The sequence below is a fragment of the Papaver somniferum genome, chromosome 3, assembly GCF_003573695.1.
Source record: "Papaver somniferum cultivar HN1 chromosome 3, ASM357369v1, whole genome shotgun sequence".
Taxonomy (NCBI): Eukaryota; Viridiplantae; Streptophyta; class Magnoliopsida; order Ranunculales; family Papaveraceae; genus Papaver; species Papaver somniferum.
Genome location: NC_039360.1, coordinates 52,050,792 through 52,070,096, shown reverse-complemented (window position 1 = coordinate 52,070,096; position 19,305 = coordinate 52,050,792). Strand labels below are relative to the sequence as shown.

The window sequence follows — 19,305 nt, the reverse complement described above, 5'->3', positions numbered from 1 at the left end:
TCTTTTACAATTTTTCTCTGTCAGTTTCAATATCTAAAGATCATCATGGCCCCTAACGAAGCAAAAAGTCAGAGAGTTTCAAAGTCGGAGATTTCTTCATCGTAGTTGTTTTATGAGACTGTGCAAGGTTCTCATGAGTTTAAGATAAACGGATATTCTCATGCAAAGGAATGGGAGTTGGTAAATACAAGTCTAGTGGCAAATTCGCAGTTGGTGGTTATGATTGGAAGATACGTTTTTTTCCAGACGGCTGTGATCATACTAGCGAGGAGTACGTATCCTTTTTCATTGAGCTAGCTAGCCCTGGAGAAGTTAGGGCATCGGTTGAAATCAAACTACTGGACCAACGCCAAGAAGGTCAATTTTTTAGCAAAACTTCACCTCCACACACGTTTAAGGCAGGAGTAGACTGGTATGTACGTGTTTTAAGATTCTATGGTTCTTGGTTTATGTTGAATCCTCTGGCTGTTTCATATATACGAGACTTGTCATTTCGCGTTGTTTAGGCATTTAAATGGCATTACAAAGCCTCTTAGCATAAACGTTTTATGCCTACACCTTGTATGCAAGCAAATTGACCTGGTGCAACTCATTCAAACTAATACATTTGAAGTCCACAAGTGTCCGTGTCGAACTTTTGAACCAGATAGGAAAGTTAGTTGTTCTGCTTGGCACATTTAACAGGTTTTATCAATCCATTTAGGCGGACACAGTTATTAAGAAATTAGCATCCCACTCTTGCTCACTATAGTTCTTCCTAATAGAGTTTATATTATCTTGTTACCTTATTTATCTTTAGGAGATTATCTCCCTTTACTTTGGTTGTAAACACAAAAGATATTATTGGAGTTTTTTATATATGGATCCTGGAGAACATAAATTTCCAAGGGAATTATCATCAAATCCAAGATGGTATCAGCCCCTCCACGATCCTACCTCTTCTAAACCATTAAAATCCATGGCAGGTGAAAAGAAATCCGTTCACCCGGCATTTGCCATCAACAACATCAAGTCTCTGATTCCATTCATCTTAGATATCAAACAAGATGAATACTCCTCATGGGTATTTCTCTTCGATCTTCATCTTCAAGCTCACCGATTGCTATTTCTGATTGATGGTTCACCACGACCTACGGATATTGATGCCGATACGGAAAAACAGTTAGATGCTCTTTGTCGTCAATGGATGTTTGCTACCATGACCAAGGATCTCATGCTTACCGTTCTCAAGAAAGGCAAAACTTCAAAGGAGATTTGGGACCATCTCAAAACACTTTTTCAAGACAACAAAGGAAGCCGTGCTGCAAATCTTGAAAGTAAGTTTGTAAATCTCAAGTTTTCTGATTGTGCTAGTGTTGATGATTATTGTGATAAACTTAAATCACTGTCCGATCGATTGAGTGACCTTGAATTTCCGATGAATGACAAACGATTGGTTATCCAACTGGTTAATGGTCTTCCGGAGGAATAAAACACCGTGGATTCCTTCATCCAACAGTCCATGCCCACGTTCGATGCTGCTCGATCTCAACTGCGAACTGAGGAGATTAGGCGCGCCCATCAATCTCTTGCCGCTGCACCCACTGTACTTGCTGCTGCTGCTTCCCAAGATCGCAATTTCCAGCGCTCCTCTCAGCCCAACAATGGCATACGTAATCCTCGTTCACAGCAGCATGACAACAGGCGTAACCAAGCCCACCAAGGATCTGGCCCAACCAATGGAACCTCCTCAGGCCCACCTTTGCTACCAACTCCCCCAGGCCCACAATACTGGCCACCTTATTGGTCCATTCCTCCATGCCCCTACCCAACTACACCTTACTGGCAGCCATCTCAACGGCCTCCGACGGTAAATCAGCGACAGGCCAGCTACCGTGGGCGCTCTCCTGGACGTAATCACGGCCAAGCCTACATTACTCCATCAACGGAACTTCTACAGCCCACAGACATCTCTGAGGCATATAGCTCTCTGCATTTACAACCACCGGATGATGCTTTTTATATGGACACTGGTGCTACCTCGCACCTCACTGCTGATCCAGGTACTTAACATAAAATTTTCAATTCTATCAATGTACGGTCTATTTTAGTTGGAAATGGCAATAGTATTCCAGTTGCCGCTAGTGGCACTAAGTTCATAACTCTTCCTTCTCGTACTCTTCAACTCAAAAATACCCTTGTTGTTCCTGACATTATCAAAAACTTGGTTTCCGTTCGTAAATTCACCACTGATAACCATGTGTCTGTTGAGTTTGATCCCTCTGGTTTTTCTGTGAAGGATCTGAGTTCGAGGAAAGTTATCCTTCGATGCAATAGTTCCGGGGAGCTCTACCCTATCACCAACTCTGCCATACCAACACAAATATCGTCCCATCCTTCTCCCATTTCTCTTGCTGTTTGCTCGCCAGATATATGGCATAACCGTCTCGGTCACCCCGGCAAGGCTGTTTTAGATGCTCTTCGTACCAATAATTCTATTCATTGTAATAAAAATCAATATTATAAACTTTGTCATTCATGTCAAGTTAGTAAAAATGTTAGATTACCTTTTTATGAATCCAATTCCCATACTTTTGCTCCTTTTGATATCATTCACAGTGATTTATGGACATCTCCATTACATGTTGATACCGGTTTTCTCTATTATCTTATCTTGTTGGATGATTTCACCAACTATCTATGGGTTTATCCTTTAAAATTCAAATCCCAAGTCTACGACAAATTTTTGGAATTTCGCTCTCTTGTTCAAACCCAATTTGAGCGTCAAATTAAAAGTTTTCAATGCGACATGGGACGTGAATTTGACAACTCTTCCTTTCACAACTTTGCTCGTAATAATGGTCTTGTTTTTCGCTTCTCTTGCCCCCACACTTCCTCTCAAAATGGCAAGGCCGAACGCATGATACGCCGTGTCAATGATATCACCCGCACCCTTATGTCCCATGCATCCATTCCACCAAAATTTTGGGCCTATTCACTTCTTATGGATGTCTATCTTCATAACATTTTACGCACAAAAATCCTACATTTTTCATCTCCCGTATCTATTCTCTATCAACGCCAACCAACTTATGACCATCTCCGTACCTTTGGTTGTCTTTGCTATCCAAATCTCTCCTCCACAACTCCTCACAAACTTGCCCCTCGATCCACTAGATGTGTCTTCCTTGGTTTTCCTCCCAACCAACGTGGATACCGCTGCCTTGATCTTACCACAAACAAAATCATCATTTCCCGTCATGTAAATTTTGACGAGAATGTCTTCCCCTTCAGTGATCCTCCACCACTTGTATCCGAAAATGAATCTTCTCCTTCTCCCCTTCATTCCCCTCACATTTCCTACAATCCTACTGTCAACTCCGTCCCTCCGGCCCAAAAGCTCAACAACTCTTCCCCTCCGGCCCAACATCCCTACACACCACCTCACCGACGTCTTAAACTCCTTCCCTCTGGCCCAACAACTCAGCGTTTGTCTTCCGCCCCTTCAACTTCCTCTTTATCTCCTTCGCCCACTGAACACATTACTTCGTCCACTGAACCTCCTGCAACTCTTCCCCTTCTGCCAACAACTCCGTCCACTGGTCCCCCTTCACTTCTGCCACCTCTTGCTTCCACTGATCAGCGTCCCACTCCCTCCACTCCAAATTCCTCTTCTACAGCACAGCGTCCTTCGGTCCCTTCTACAGAACAACGTCCCACTCTCTCCACTCCAACTACCGATACCAATACAGTATCACCATCAGCCACAGCTCCTTCGGCCCCTACCATCCCTACAACTCCTTCTCGACCTACCACTCGTGCCTCCCGTGGTATTTTCCGCCCTATAAATCGTCTCAACCTTCATATCCAAACCTCTCCCTCTATCTCTCCTCTTCCTCGCTCTCACTTGTATGCCCTTAGGGACGTTAACTGGAATCCTGTCATGCATGACGAGTACAATGCTATGTTGAAAACTAACACCTGGGAACTTGTACCACGACCACGTGATGCTCATGTTATTCGTTCCATGTGGTTGTTTCGTCATAAATATAATGCTGATGGATCATTACAGCGACACAAGGCTCGTCTTGTTGCCAATGGCAAATCTCAACAAGTTGGAGTTGACTGTTTTGAAACGTTTAGCCCGGTTTTCAAACCTGCTACTATTCGTACTGTTCTCACCATTGCTACATCACGGTCTTGGCCCATACATCAACTGGATGTCAAGAATGCTTTTCTTCATGGAGATCTAACCGAGACAGTATATATGCATCAGCCTCCGGGATTTGTTGACCCTGATCACCCGGACTACGTATGTAAATTGCGTAATCACTTTATGGCCTCAAGCAGGCTCCCCGGGCGTGGTTTCAGAGATTTGCCAAGTTCATCATAAGTTGTGGTTTCCGCGGCAGTGTATGTGATCAATCACTTTTTGTTTATCAATCAGGGTCCGAAACATCATACCTACTTTTATACGTTGATGACATTATTTTGACTGCCTCTACTGATGCTCTCCTATGCCGCTTCATTGATTTGATGAAGAGAGAATTTGCAATGTCTGACCTTGGTCCTCTACATCATTTTTTGGGAATCACTGTTACTCGTTCATCCTATGGATTATTTTTATCTCAATCTTTATATGCACAGGACATCATTGCGCGTGCCTCTATGACAAAATGTAATCCAGTGACTACTCCGGTCGACACAGATTCCAAGCTCAGTGCCACCTCTGGCCCAGCTGTTTCGGATCCCACTTTATACAGAAGCCTAGCAGGTGCTCTGCAGTACCTAACTTTTACTCGGCCAGATATTGCATACGCAGTTCAGCAGGTATGTCTATTTATGCATGACCCCCGTGAGCCCCACATGCATGCTCTCAAGCGAATCATTCGCTATCTACAGGGCACCACCCACCACGGACTCTTTCTCTCGGTTTCCACTATTTCTGGCCTAACTGCATACTCTGATGCTGACTGGGCGGGTTGTCCTGACTCTCGACGATCGACATCTGGTTTTTGTGTCTTTCTTGGTGACAATCTCATCTCCTGGTCCTCCAAGCGACAAGCAACAGTCTCTAGATCCAGTGCTGAAGCTGACTACCGTGGAGTAGCAAACGCGGTTGCTGAGACAACATGGCTTCGCAACCTTCTTCTAGAGCTCCGACTACCTCTACGACGTGCTACCATTGTTTACTGTGACAATGTCAGTGCGATATATATGTCTGGAGATCCTGTTCAACATCAACGCACCAAACATGTGGAAATTGATATACATTTTGTTCGTGAACGAGTTCTTATTGGTGCCATTCAAGTCTTACACGTCCCCTCTGAGAACCAGTATGCTGACATCTTCACCAAAGGGCTTCCTCGACAATTATTTGTTCGTTTTCGTTCTAGTCTCAGCGTTTGTTCCTCTCCCGCTCAGACTAAGGGGGTGTAATAGAGTTTATATTATCTTGTTACCTTATTTATCTTTAGGAGATTATCTCCCTTTAATTTGGTTGTAAACACAAAAGATATTATTGGAGTTTTATATATATGGATCCTGGAGAACATAAATCTCCAAGGGAATTATCATCAAATCCAAGACTTCCTAAGCTGGGTAACATCGTACTAATATTAGTAGAGATGGAGAATCAAAGTGGTATTCTGAACTCCCTACTTCTTATTCATCTTTTATTCAACTCCCCAATTCGTCTATACATATTCGTAAAAAACTCTATTGTGGACGGCCTAGTGCATAAATGACATTTCTGCATGGATTAATTTAATTTCAGGGGATTTAAGATGTATATGAAAAGGTCGGAGTTGGAGACCTCAAATTATCTCAAGGATGATCGTCTTAGCATACATGGTACAGTCAGCATAGTGCAAACTCATTTTGAAGAGGGGAAACGTTATGTTATTCCTGTATCTCCATCAGATATGATTCAGAATCTCAGGCGTTTGCTGAAATCTGAAATTGGTTCTGATATTACTTTTCAAGTTGCCGGTGAAGAATTCCGAGCCCATAAGTCGATTCTTGCGGCTCGATCTCCTGTATTTAAATCTATGTTTTTTGGACTAGTGGGTAATCGAGACATGGAAACAACAGTTGTTGAAGAGTTTGATCCTTTTGCTTTTAAGGTAAGATTCAAAAATACAGTTGCATTATGTTTTACCACTATCTATAAGTTTATGAGGGCCACTAACCTTATAATCCTATGATGTGTTGCAGGTCATGCTGCTATTTTTGTACTCGGATGAACTTCCTGAAACACATGAACTTTGTGATTCAGATTCTCCTTGCACTTCAACTAAAATCATGCGACATCTATTAACTGCAGCAGATTGCTATAATCTTGCTCGATTGAGACAAATGTGTGAGGCTAAATTATATGAAGATATAGCTGTAAATACTGTGGCAGATACACTGGCATTAACATAACTACACCAATGCCTGGAACTGAAAACTGCATGTCTAAAGTTTGCAGCTAAACCCGAAAATTTAAAAGGTAAAAGTTGTACTTTGAACTCTGATAAACAGTTAGCTACTTGTATTAGTTTCGGGTTAAACGATTATCTTCTTACCCATTAAATGTTTGACGTGTAGAGGTTATGAAGTCTGATGGTTAAGCAGATTTGGAGAAGTCACTAGTGACTGATCTGTTGAAGACTAGTGCAATGGTAGAATAAAAAATGAAGCCCAATACTTCGCCGGAAAGGAATGTCAAAAACAACATCCAGCAACACCAACGCCAACCTCCCAGGGCTGATTTATGATTAAGTAATTTTTGATGAGTTGTGGCATGTGAGAGTGATCATCTGTGAAATTACACAGGTTAGCTTTTGGTAAATAATAAGTTTCTCTGGTAAATATCGCGTGCGTAAAAAGTGCATTTTTATATACTTGGAAAAATCGTTAATGATGTGTTTGGAACGTTAAAAGTGTGCAAGAACAGTGAATTAAATAGTATTTGATGCGTTACAAAGTGTACGTACTCGATTTTTTTCTCTTTTAAATCGGAAGAGGGTCTTATAATTTTGATCTCTGCTTTCGATTTTGAATGTTCGACCACCTCGAAAGGTATTACTAGCATTAAGTTTAATTTACCAGCGAATCATGCTTGCTTAGCCTGAGTACGAGCTTTTGATCGAATTCAACACAGTCCCTTCATGCTGTACTAAAACATGGGATCTCTATGAGAATACATCAAACCAAAGAGCTCTTCATTTGTAGGACACTCCAAATGTTGATACAAGTTGGATTTTGCTACCATGCACCGTTTTTGTTCATGCAGGAGATGTGAAAACTAATGCAGTGGTAAATAAAGAATGAAGCCTAATACTTTGCTGGAAAGGAAAGTCAAAAACAACAACAGCAAGACCAACACTGGCGTCATAGGGAAAATTTTGTATTGTTCTTGACTTTAAGTTTGGATGAGTGGTGGCCTGTGAGAGTGATCTATGTGAAATTAAACAGGTTTGCTTTTGGTAAATAGTAAGTTCCTTCAGTAAAGACGTCGAGTGCGAAAACTGTACGTTATTACTTAGCAAAAGCATTATTAGAACATTACAGTGTGCAATAACAGTGAATAATTTATAAGTTGTATTTAATGGCTTGTAGAGTGCACATACTTTGATTTTTTTCTCTCTTTCAAATCGAACGAGGGGTTTTAAATTTTGATCTCTGCCTCCGCTTTTGGATTTTCGCCAGTGAATCAAGCTTGTTAGCCTGATTACGAACAAAAGTGCGATTTAAACACAGTCCCTTCTTGCTTTAATTTACCAGTGCCCTTTCCTTCTGTTCTCCTTTTTCATTTAATAAAGCTTTACCCTTCTTGCTGTAATTTTTTTAACCTTTTTTTAACTAGTAAAGTGTGTAGTCTTATAATCAATACAGGCTTTTAATTGCACCCAGCAAGTGAGTCGCCGAACTACCGACTGCTGGATGCCTGATCTAACTGACTCAGGCTGGATAAGCTGCTCCCAAGGCAGCCTCTATTAAGCCGGCAACAAGTGGTCTACTGGTGTTTTATTCTTGGAGTTGACACTAGTGCCACTCCTGTTAACTGAGTTTGTGTTCCGGATTCAAGTAGAGCACTGATTAAATCTTTTTTCTTTCTTTTTTGAAGTCTTGAATGTGAGTTGCAGCCTGTGAGAGTGATAGGCTGTGAAATTAAGCAGGCCAGCTTTGGGCAAATAGATGACGAGCTCGAAAAGTGCACTTTATAACTTAGCAAAAAATTTGTTAACTTGTTTGGAACATTATTTACAGTTGTGCAAGAAACTGCGGATTTCACATATAGGTGTTTGAAATTTTATACTATTTTGGGCAAGTGTTTTAGAGCGTCCACAGTGGGCGACTAAACCCAAATATTTGGTCTTTTGAACAGACGTAGTGGAACGTACTATCGATCAAATTTTGATCGACGACTAAAACCCAGAGTATATTTGGTCTGGGACCAAGACTAAACCCAAATATAGTCGAGCGTTGGTATAGTCTACGCCCCACCACCAGGCGGACGTATACTCCACGTCCGACACCAGGCGGACGTATAGTCCACGCCCCATATCAGGCGAACGTATAGTGCACGCCTGATTTTTTTTTTTCTTTTGTGTGGGGCGTGGTTTATACCAACGCCCACTGTTTAAAACTTTCAATTGCATGGGGCGGGCTTAATACCTCCGCCCCATTTTCTTCATTTTTTTTTTTTTTTTTTGAATTTCTCTGCACCGGGCGAACGTATAATCCCCGTCCCACACCAGGCGTTGGTATAGTCCACGCCCCACACCAGGCGAACGTATAATGTACGTCTGACCAAATTTATTCTTTCCACCGTAGCGTCACACACCAGACTAAACTCAAAATTTGGTCTTTTTTTCCCTCTTTGATCTTTGATTATACTCGCACCACTGCTGCAGTCGCTATTAGGATTAGAATTACTTTTGGATTTTAAATTAGGTAATCAGAATTTTCTTAGGAATAGAAGTTGTAGTAGTAGGAGGTAATAACATCTATATATTGTAGTTCTTTTACAAATTTTTTCTTTTGTTTCACGGTCGTTCTCTGTCAGTTTCAATATCTAAAAATCAACATGGCAAAAGGCCGAGAGTTTCAAAGTCCGAGATGTCTTGGTCGCAGTCGTTTTATGAGACTGTGAAAGGTTCTCATGAGCATAAGATAAACGGATATTCTCTTGCAAAGGAAATGGGAGTAATTGGTCAGCCCCTGACTAGTGGCAAATTTATGATTGGGTTATACTTTTTTACCCAAACGGCTTTGATCAAGCTAAAGAGGAGTACATATCCGTGTTGATTAGGCTAGAAAGCCCTGGCAAAGTTAGGGCATCGTATGAATTAAACCTACTGAACCAAAACGGAAAAGATCATTGGCTTTGCATCTCTAAATCTCCAAGAACGCTTACCTCAGGAGACTCATGGTACGTACGATGTTTTCAGATTCCTAGTTCTTGAATTATGTTGAATCCTTTAGCTGTTTTATATAGGTAATTCAAGCTATTTAGAAACTAGGATATATAGTAGTAGTAGACTAGGAATTTCGCGCTGTTTAGGCAGTGCAAGTTGGCCTGACGCAACTCATTCACATGGAGGAGTCTCAATAAGCTTTAGAACTAATTAATGCATTTGGAAGAAAGGTCATGCGTGCCCGCGTCAAACTTTAGAGTTTAGAACCAGATACGGCTTGGCACATTTAACAACTTTTGTTAATCCCTCTAAGCATTTATTGCTCTATTTAGCTAGACTCGCAGTTACTAAAAAAAAAAAAAAAAAACCAGTTAGCATCCCAGTAGTCACTACAGTTTCTTCAAAAGTTGGGTATATTGTTATACAAATATTAATAGAGATAATCAAACCGATATTCTGTACTCCTAACTTCTTCATATTTTTTATTCTACTTCCCCATTTGTTAAAAACTCTTCTATTGTGGACGGCCTAGTGCATAAATGCCGTTTCTATACGGATTGATTTCAGGGGATTTTCGAAATATATGAAAAGGTCAGAGTTCGAGACCTCTAATTATCTCAAAGATGATCGTCTTAGCATACGTGGTACAGTCAGCATAGTGCAAATTCGTTTTGAAGAGGAAAAACGTTATGTTGTTCATGTAGCTCAATCAGACACGATTCTTGCAGCTCGATCTCCTATATTTAAAACTATGTTTTCTGGACTAGTGGGTAATCCAGACGTGGAAACGGTAGTTGTCGAAGAGTTAGATCCTTTTGCTTTTAAGGTAAGGCTTAATTTTGACTATTTGTCAGGATTTTCTTAGGGAATAATCACTGACAACCGCGGAATAACGGATCTTGAGATATTATGATGAATAATAAATAAACCAAGCACAAGCAACCATAATAATACGAGAAAGATAAATCAACTCACAAGACACAAGATTTATAGTGGTTCGACCAATACATACAACTTGTATATATTGTCTACGTCCACTTTGAGCCGCACCAACTCAAATCCACTATGAAGAAAAAACGATTACAACGTCGTGTGAATCCCAACAAACCCTTGGTTACACCGCAAGAATTACCCGAGACGATAACCTTGTCTCTTGTTCCTCACCAATATGCTCTCACAACGAAACCCTAGCTTTAGCCCTAAAAGCTATACAAGAAATCTCTCACCGATCTCTTAATCGTTTTCTACACAATGTACAAATTATACAAGGCCTAACTACCTATTTATATAGGTTACAAACTTGGCTTCTAACCGGTTTAAGAAACCCCTTCCCTAAATAACCACGGATAACTTTAGGAAATAATTAATTAGTCTTCAATAACTAACAATCTCCCACTTTGAAGACTTATTGATTGTCTTCCATTCTTCAACTTTGGATTGACGGTGCTAAAACATCTTCCTTGTTAGTGCGGATCCCCTCCCAGATCCTCATTCTGAGAGACCAACTAAAGCCTTGCAGAGCTTTAGCTTGTCTGATGTAACTCCCTTGGTAAACATATCCGTCGGATTCTTCGAACCAAGAATCTTCTCGAGCTTCAACTCTCCTTCTTCTAAGAGATCCCGAATGAAATGATAACGTATATCTATATGCTTCGTCCTAGCATGATAGGCTGAGTTCTTGGCTAAATGTATAGCACTTTGATTGTCGCTAAACAGAACATTATCTCATTGTTCCTTGCCCAACTCAGCTAATAATCCTTGTAACCAAATCATCTCCTTGCTCGCTTCCGTCACCGCTACGTACTCCGCTTCCGTAGTAGACAATGTCACCAACTTCTGTAACCTTGAATTCCAACTCACTGCAGCTGACCCCATAGTATAAACATAACCGGTCGTACTTCGCCTTTTATCTATATCACCTGCGAAGTCTGCATCCACATAACCCCTCAAAATAGAACCACATTTTCCATAACACAATGGTACGTTTGTGTTACCTCTCAAATACCTGAGAATCCACTTCACAGCTTCCCAATGTTGTTTTCCTGGGTTGCTTGCATATCTACTCACTACTCCCACTACATGTGCAATATCCGGTCTCGTGCACACCATAGCATACATTAGACTCCCAATAGCCAAAGAATATGGTACGTTAGCCATGTACTCCTTTTCTTCATCTGTCTTCGCACACTGCATACTTGAAAGACGAATTTGACTTCCAAGTGGAGAACTAACTGGTTTAGCATTCTCCATATTGAACCTTTTCAACACTCGTTCAATATATTCAGCCTGACTAAGGATAAGTACACCTTTAGGTCTGTCTCTTATGATCCTCATACCAAGAATCTTATTTGCTTCACCAAGATCTTTCGTAGCAAACTCACTTGCTAATTGTTTCTTCAAATTCTCAACTTATTGTAGAGATATTCCGGCAACCAACATATCATCCACATACAGTAGTAATATGATGTAGTCAGAACCATTCCTTTTGAAGTAACAACAATGATCTGCATTACACCGTGAGTAACCACTTCTATGCATGAAGTTATCAAACTTCTTGTACCACTGTCTCGGGGCTTGTTTTAAACCATACAAACTCTTCTTTAGCTTTCACACCATCTCTTCCTTTCCTTTTACTATGAATCCTTCTGGATGATTCATGTAAATTTCTTCATCTAGGTCACCATGAAGAAAAGTTGTCTTTACATCCAACTGTTCAAGGTAGAGATCTTCAGAAGCCACTAGACTTAACACTACTCGAATAGTAGTCATCTTCACAACTGGAGAAAATATCTCGTTGTAATCAACACCAGGTTTTTGCTGGAAACCTTTCACAACCAACCTCGCCTTGTAGCGAATATCTCTATTTGCTTCAGATTTCATCCGATAAACCCACTTGTTATGCAACGCCTTCTTACCTCTTGGTAATTTTACTAATACCCAAGTGTCATTCTCATCAAGTGAATTTATCTCATCCTCCATAGCAAGTTTCCACTTGCCTGAATCATCATCCTCTAGTGCTTCCTTAATATCTTCAGGTTCGCCTCCATCTGTAAGTAATAGATAATTCAAAGCATACCTTGGGTTTGGTTTAGGAGTTCTTGACGATCTCCGTACTTCTTATGAAACTGTAGGAATAACCCCCACTGCAGTAGAAGTCTCTTCAACTTGTACTTCTCTTCCATCAGCAACATCATGCTCTTCGTGTTCCACACTTCTTCTAGAAACATCATCAATATCGATATACAACTCCTTATCGACGTTTCTTGACCTGACATCTTCAACTTGTGTTGTATTCCTGTCCTTGTAAAACTCATTCTCATTAAAAGTGACATCTCTAATTCTAATAACTTTGTGACCCTCATAGTCCCAAAGTTTATACGCAAAAGCGTTAATTCCATAACCAAGGAATATACACTTCTTTGTTTGAGCACCTATCTTAGACCTCTCACCGGGACTAAGATGAACATAACCAACACAACCAAAAACTTTCAAATAGGAAATATTTACCTTTTTGTCGGTCCAAACCTCCTCTGGTATCTTCATATCTAATGGACTACTAGGTGTCCTATTAATTAGATAAGCATCCGTCTCTGTTGCATGTACCCAGAAGGTCTCGGGCAAACCAGATTGCAACCTCATGCACCTAGCACGTGCATTCAACGTCCAATTCATACGTTATGCTACTCCATTCTCATGTGGTGTCCTTGGAACTGTCCTCTCCAAACGAATTCCATTTGTAGCACATAACTGTGAGAATTCTGTTTTGTCATACTCACCACCGTTGTCTGACCTTAGACACTTCAACTTCAGACCAGTTTCTGTTTCAACCAAAGATTTCCACTTCTTAAACAGTTCATACACCTCGAACTTATTCTTCATGAAGTAAAGCCACACCTTCCTTGAGTGATCATCAATAAAGGTGACATAATACTGGAACCCGCTGTGAGATGCAACATCAATTGGTCCCCATACATCCGTGTGAACCAAATCAAGTTTTTCACTTCTCAAGTCTCTTCCTCCTCTGCTGAAACTAACTCGTTTTTGCTTTCCAAGAACATAGTCTTCAGAAAAACTTATATCAACATACTTCACCTTAGGTAGATATCCTCCCGAACATAGAATCTTCATGTTCTTGTCACTCATGTGCCCTAATCTTCTATGCCATAAGTTAGTGTCTTCACCACTACTAGCCATTGCTAAAGTAGTTCCATCCGAAGTCCGGTATAGAGTATTGACTCTAACTCCACGAGCTAACACCATAGCCCCTTTCTTTACTTTCCAATTGTGTTTCGTTAACACAACTTCACAGTCATCATCACAAACTTGACCCACAGACACCAAGTTCTTCTTCAAATTTGGAACGTGTCGTACATCCTTCAATTTCCATGTCGAACCATTGACTTTCAAGATCACATCACCCAAACCGATGATGTCGCATGCTTCACCGTCACCCAAGAATACTTGGCCATAGTATCCTTCTTTATAAGAGATCATAATACTCTTATCACCTGTTCCATGGAAAGAATCTCCCGAGTCTATAATCCAAGAATCATCTTGCTTGTCCTCAGAGAGTAGTAGAAAACCTTCCGTAATCACCTTCGTGTTATCAACAAGGACCTTCACCGGTTCCGCAGCTGCAACTACGTTGACCTCTTCTTGATTACTTTTGTTTCCACCATTATTAGCACCTTTGTTTTCCGGACAATCGCGCTTGAAGTGTCCTACTTTATTACACGCCCAACACTCAACAACACCTCTAGGTCGAGATTGAGATCTCCCCTAGACTTCCCTCTAGACTTCCATCTGGATTTGTTGTTGTTGTTCCTATTTGAACTCCTGCCTTTATCTTCTTCATGCATACTTAAAGCCGAGCTTGAAGAACTAGAAACATAACCTTGTTCAATTCTTCTCTCATCTTCAACAATTAACCTTTGTTGCACATCATCAAGCTTCAACTTCTCGCTCCCTGCAGAATTGCTTATGGTTGTCCTTGCAGTCTCCCAACTCTTTGTTAATGACGACAACAACCGTAAAGCTTGAACTTCATCATCAAAAGTAATACTAACTTTTGAAAGCTGAGAAATAATTGATTTAAACTTCCCAAGATGTGCTGAAATCGCTTCGCCTTCTTGCATCTTCAGATTAAATAATTGTTCACACAACATAATCTTCCCCGAGGCTGATGACTTTTGATACAACTTTTCAAGTTTATCCATAAGATCCTTTGTACTAGTTTCCTCTTGTACGTTATTGACTTCCTCCATTAGACATCTACGGATCACGGCTACACACTTGCGATCAAGAGTTGTCCATTCATCGTCTTTGCGCGCTCCCTTTTTCGCAACTCCACCCAATGGATCAATAAGGTCTTTCTCATATAGGTAGTCTTCCATCTGAGACTTCCAAAACACAAAGTTCTTCCCATTAAAAACTTTAACCCTAGCTACCATACTTTCGTTATTATCACCCATAACTCCCACTCCAATCGTACTACGATAAACCCTACAGCTCTAACCCGAGCTCTGATACCAGTTGTCAGAATTTTCTTAGGGAATATTCACTGACAACCGCGGAATAACGGATCTTGAGATATTATGATGAATAATAAGTAAACCAAGCACAAGCAACCATAATAATACGAGAAAGATAAATCAACTCACAAGACACAATGGTTCGACCAATACATACAACTTGTATATATTGTCTACGTCCACTTTGAGCCGCACCAACTCAAATCCACTATGAAGAAAAAACGATTTCAACGTCGTGTGAATCCCAGCAAACCCTTGGTTACACCACAACAATTACCCGAGACGATAACCTTGTCTCTTGTTCCTCACCAATATGCTCTCACAACGAAACCCTAGTTTTAGCCCTAAAAGCTATACAAGAAATCTCTCACCGATCTCTTAATCGTTTTCTACACAATGTACAAATTCTACAAGGCCTAACTACCTATTTATATAGGCTACAAACTTGGCCACCAAGAATTCTAACCGGTTTAGGAAACCCCTTCCCTAAATAACCAAGGCTAACTTTAAGAAATAATTAATTAGTCTTCAATAACTAACACTATTTTCTTGTCATGTTTTAGATTCAAAATTACAGTATTATCTATGTTTTACCTTTATGTATAATTTACCGGTGCCTTAATTTTTATTTTACCATTATGTATAATTTACCAGTGCCTTAATTTTAACCATATAATTATAATTATATGATGTCTTGCAGGCCATGCTGTTATTTTTGTACTCGGATGAACTTCCTGAAACACATGAACTTTCTGATTCAGATTCTCCTTGCACTTCAACTACAATCATGAGACATCTATTAGCTGCAGCAGATCGCTATAATCTTCCTCGATTGAGACAAATGTGTGAGGTAAAATTATATGAAGACATAGCTGCAAATAATGTGGCAGATACACTGGCACTAGCAGAGCTATACCAATGCTTGGAACAAAACTGCATGTCTTAACTTTGCGGCTAAACCCGAAAATTTAAAAGGTAAATGTTCTTTTTCTGAATTCCGATAAAATAGTTAGCTACTTGTATAGATTTCATGAGGAGTATCAAGTATGTCTATTCTATTCAGTTTCGGGCTAAACGATTATCTTCTTACCCATTAAATGTTTGACGTGTAGAGGTTATGAAGTCTGATGGGTATGCAGATTTGGAGAAGTCACTAGTGACCGATCTGTTGAAGACTAGTGCAATGCTAGAATAAAAAATGAAGCACGATACTTCGCCGGAAAGGAATGTCAAAAACAACATCCAGCAACACCAACACCGGCCTCACAGGGCTGATTTATGACTATTCTGACTTTGTGATTAAGTAATTTTTGATGAGTTGTAGCCTGTGAGAGTGATCGTCTGTGAAACTAAGCAGGTCAGCTTATGGTAAATAATAAGTTTCTCTGGTAAATATGTTGACGTGTTTGGAACATTACAGTGGTACAAGAACAGTGAATTACATAGTATTTGATGTATTTATAAAGTGTAGGTATTTTTCTCTTTTAAACTGAAAGAGGGTCATATAATTTTGATCTATGCCTTCGATTTTGAAAGCTCCGCCACCTCGAAATGTATTACTAGCATTAAGTTTAATTTAGTGGATCAGCGAATCAAGATTGCTTAGGTTGAGTTTGACGAGCTTTTGTTCAACTTCAACGCTGTCCCTTCCTGCTGTTACCCTTCTTTTTTTAGCCGATGGCTTTCTTTTGTACCATCAAAATGTTCATCAGAGTGAAACCAAGGTCGATTGGACTACAACTACGTACAACTTCATGTTAACGCTGTAGATTTCTGATCCACTCCATAGAAGATCTTCAACATGAACAACAAGTGCAGCTAGGCTAATCATTATAGTTTTGCTAAAGTTCTAGATTTCGAGACGTTATTATACTAAAAAAACAGGGGAATACATCAAACCAAAGAGCTCTTTACTTGTACGACAATCCAAATGTTAATACTAGTTTGATTAGTCCTGGGTTCAATATTTTACAATCTCATAGATGATGATCAAATAGGGCCCACAATAGAGTAGGCTTAAATGCCGACATTTTTGTTACCATGCATGCACACCATAGAAACTCTACCCGTCTTCTTGCAGGAGATAAAAACTTCAAGCGGAAGCTACATGGACATTACATATTCTACAGAACTTTACAAAAATTTTATACAATTTGTCTTTTTCTTAACCCCGGGAGAATTAAGGGTTGGGGATTATTGACTTGATTTCGAATGATCATATACAAACATAAGAGGTTAAAAAGGAGAATCTCAATTGCTGATTTAGAACATACTTCTTGGCAGATTTTGTTTTTGAAATTTATTTATATTTTGGGCAAGTGTTTTAGGATTAGAATTACTTGGATTTTAAGTTAGGTAATCAAGAATTTTCTTACGAATAGATTTTTTTTTCTCATTAACTTTTACTATCTTTTTCTTTGTTTCACGGCCGTTCTCCGTCAGTTTGAATATCTGAAGTGCAGATCATCATGGCCCCCAATGCAGCAAAAAGGCAGAGAGTTTCAAAGTCTAATACTAATGATCAAGAGATGTCTTCGTCGCAGTTGTTTTATGAGACTGTGAAAGGTTCTCATGAGTTTAAGATAAATGGATATTCTCTAGCCAAGGGAATGGGAGTCGGTAAATACAAGACCAGTGGCAAATTCACGGTTGGTGGTCATGATTGGATGATATATTTTTATCCAGACGGTTATGATCAAGCTAGCAAGGAGTCGGTATCCTTTTACACCAATCTGGAAAGCCCTGGAGAAGTAGAAGTTAGGGCATTGTTTGAATTGAACCTACAGAACCAAAACAGAAAAGGTCAATGTCTTGGCAGTTCTAAATCTCCAGTAACATTTAAAGCAGGAAACTCAATATGGTACGTACGTGTCTTCAGATTCCTATGCTTATTAAATTGTGTTGATTCCTTTAGCTATTTTATGGGTAACTCAAGCTGTTTAGAAACTAGGATGATAGTAATTTCGCCTCTTTAGGCATTTAAATTGCATTACATGGATTCGCCTTGTATGCAGTGCAAAAGCTTCAGAACTGTTAATGCATTTAGAATAAAGTTCATCTTTCTATGAAGCTGTCTAAACATTTACCGCTCTATTTAGGTAGACAAGCTAGTTTCTTTAGAATTGGGTATTATTGTACTAATATCAGTAGAAAGGAGAATCAAACTGATATTCTGTACTCCTAGCTTCTTCTTACTTTTCATTCTACTCCACAATTCATTAAAATCTCTTCTATTCAGGGCGGCCTAGTGCATAAATGACGTTTCTATACGGATTAATTTCATTTTCAGGGGATTTTCGCAGTATATGAAAAGGTCTGAGTTGGAGACCTCAGATTATCTCAAGGATGATTGTCTTATAATTCATTGTACAGTCGGAATAGTGCAAACTCGTGTTGAAGAAGGGAAACATTATGTCACTCCTGTACCGCCATCAGATGTGGCTCAGAATCTCAAGAGTTTGTTGCAGTCTGAAATTGGTTCTGATATTACTTTTCAGGTTGGCAATAAAAAATTCAGAGCCCATAAGTCAATTCTTGCAGCTCGATCCCCCATATTCAGAGCTCAGTTTTTTGGATTAGTGGGTAATCCAGACAAGGAAGCGGTAGTCACTAAAGAGTTTGAACCTTTTGTCTTCAAGATAAGGCTTTCCAGAATTCATTGTTTTCTTTTCATGCTTTGGACTAAAAAGTACAATATCATTTGTGTTTTACCTCTATGTATAAATTTACCAGTACGGCTACCTTATAATTATATGATGTGTTGCAGGCCATGTTGTTATTCTTGTACTCAAATGAACTTCCTGAAACACGTGAACTTTTTGATTCAGATTCCCTTTGCACTTCAACTACAATCGCGCAACATCTGTTAGCTGCTGCAGATCATTATAATCTTGCTAGATTGAAACTCATGTGTGAGGCAAAATTATGTGAAGAAATAGCTGCAAGTACTGTGGCAGATACACTGGCCCTAGCAGAACGTTACCAATGTCAGGAACTGAAAAATGTTTGTTTAAAGTTTGCAGCTAAACCCGAAAATATAAGAGGTAAATGTTGTGTTTAGAGCTCTGATAAAGTAGTTAGACATTTGTATATATTTCACGAGGAATACCAAATGTGTCTGTTCAGTTTTGTGTTAAACAACTATTTTCTTACCCGTTAAATGTTTTACGTGCAGAGGTTATGAAATCTGATGGGTATGCACATTTGGAGAAGTGGTGTCCTTCACTACTGACAGATCTGTTGAAGACTAATGCAGTGGTAGATAAAAAATGAAGCCAAATACTTTGCTGGAAATGAATGTTGAAAACAACAACAGCAAGACCAGCAACGCCAACACCAACATGGGCTTCATAGGTCTAATTTCTTATTTGTGACATTAAAGTGTGCAA

At 39.7% G+C, this 19,305-nt stretch overlaps 4 protein-coding genes across 4 annotated transcripts; all 4 read left to right on the top strand.

Moving 5' to 3' along the window:
* Window positions 1-859: 859 nt before the first annotated feature.
* On the top strand, window positions 860-1,471 carry LOC113359438. Its single transcript, XM_026603072.1, has one exon. The coding sequence runs from the start codon at window positions 860-862 to the stop codon at window positions 1,469-1,471; it is 612 nt and encodes a 203-aa protein (XP_026458857.1).
* A 4,294-nt stretch (window positions 1,472-5,765) lies between these two features.
* LOC113359437 (BTB/POZ and MATH domain-containing protein 3-like) lies at window positions 5,766-6,405 on the top strand. The gene is made up of 2 exons (XM_026603071.1): window positions 5,766-6,104; window positions 6,196-6,405. The coding sequence occupies exons 1-2, from the start codon at window positions 5,766-5,768 to the stop codon at window positions 6,403-6,405; spliced, it is 549 nt and encodes a 182-aa protein (XP_026458856.1).
* A 3,564-nt stretch (window positions 6,406-9,969) lies between these two features.
* Window positions 9,970-15,863, top strand: LOC113359436 (BTB/POZ and MATH domain-containing protein 3-like). The gene is made up of 2 exons (XM_026603070.1): window positions 9,970-10,212; window positions 15,618-15,863. The coding sequence occupies exons 1-2, from the start codon at window positions 9,970-9,972 to the stop codon at window positions 15,861-15,863; spliced, it is 489 nt and encodes a 162-aa protein (XP_026458855.1).
* Window positions 15,864-17,385: 1,522 nt separating this feature from the next.
* Window positions 17,386-19,189, top strand: LOC113359435 (BTB/POZ and MATH domain-containing protein 3-like). Its single transcript, XM_026603069.1, has 4 exons — window positions 17,386-17,777; window positions 18,207-18,553; window positions 18,682-18,960; window positions 19,092-19,189. Exons 1-4 carry the CDS (start codon window positions 17,386-17,388, stop codon window positions 19,187-19,189), a joined length of 1,116 nt encoding a protein of 371 aa, XP_026458854.1.
* The last annotated feature ends 116 nt before the right edge of the window (window positions 19,190-19,305 follow it).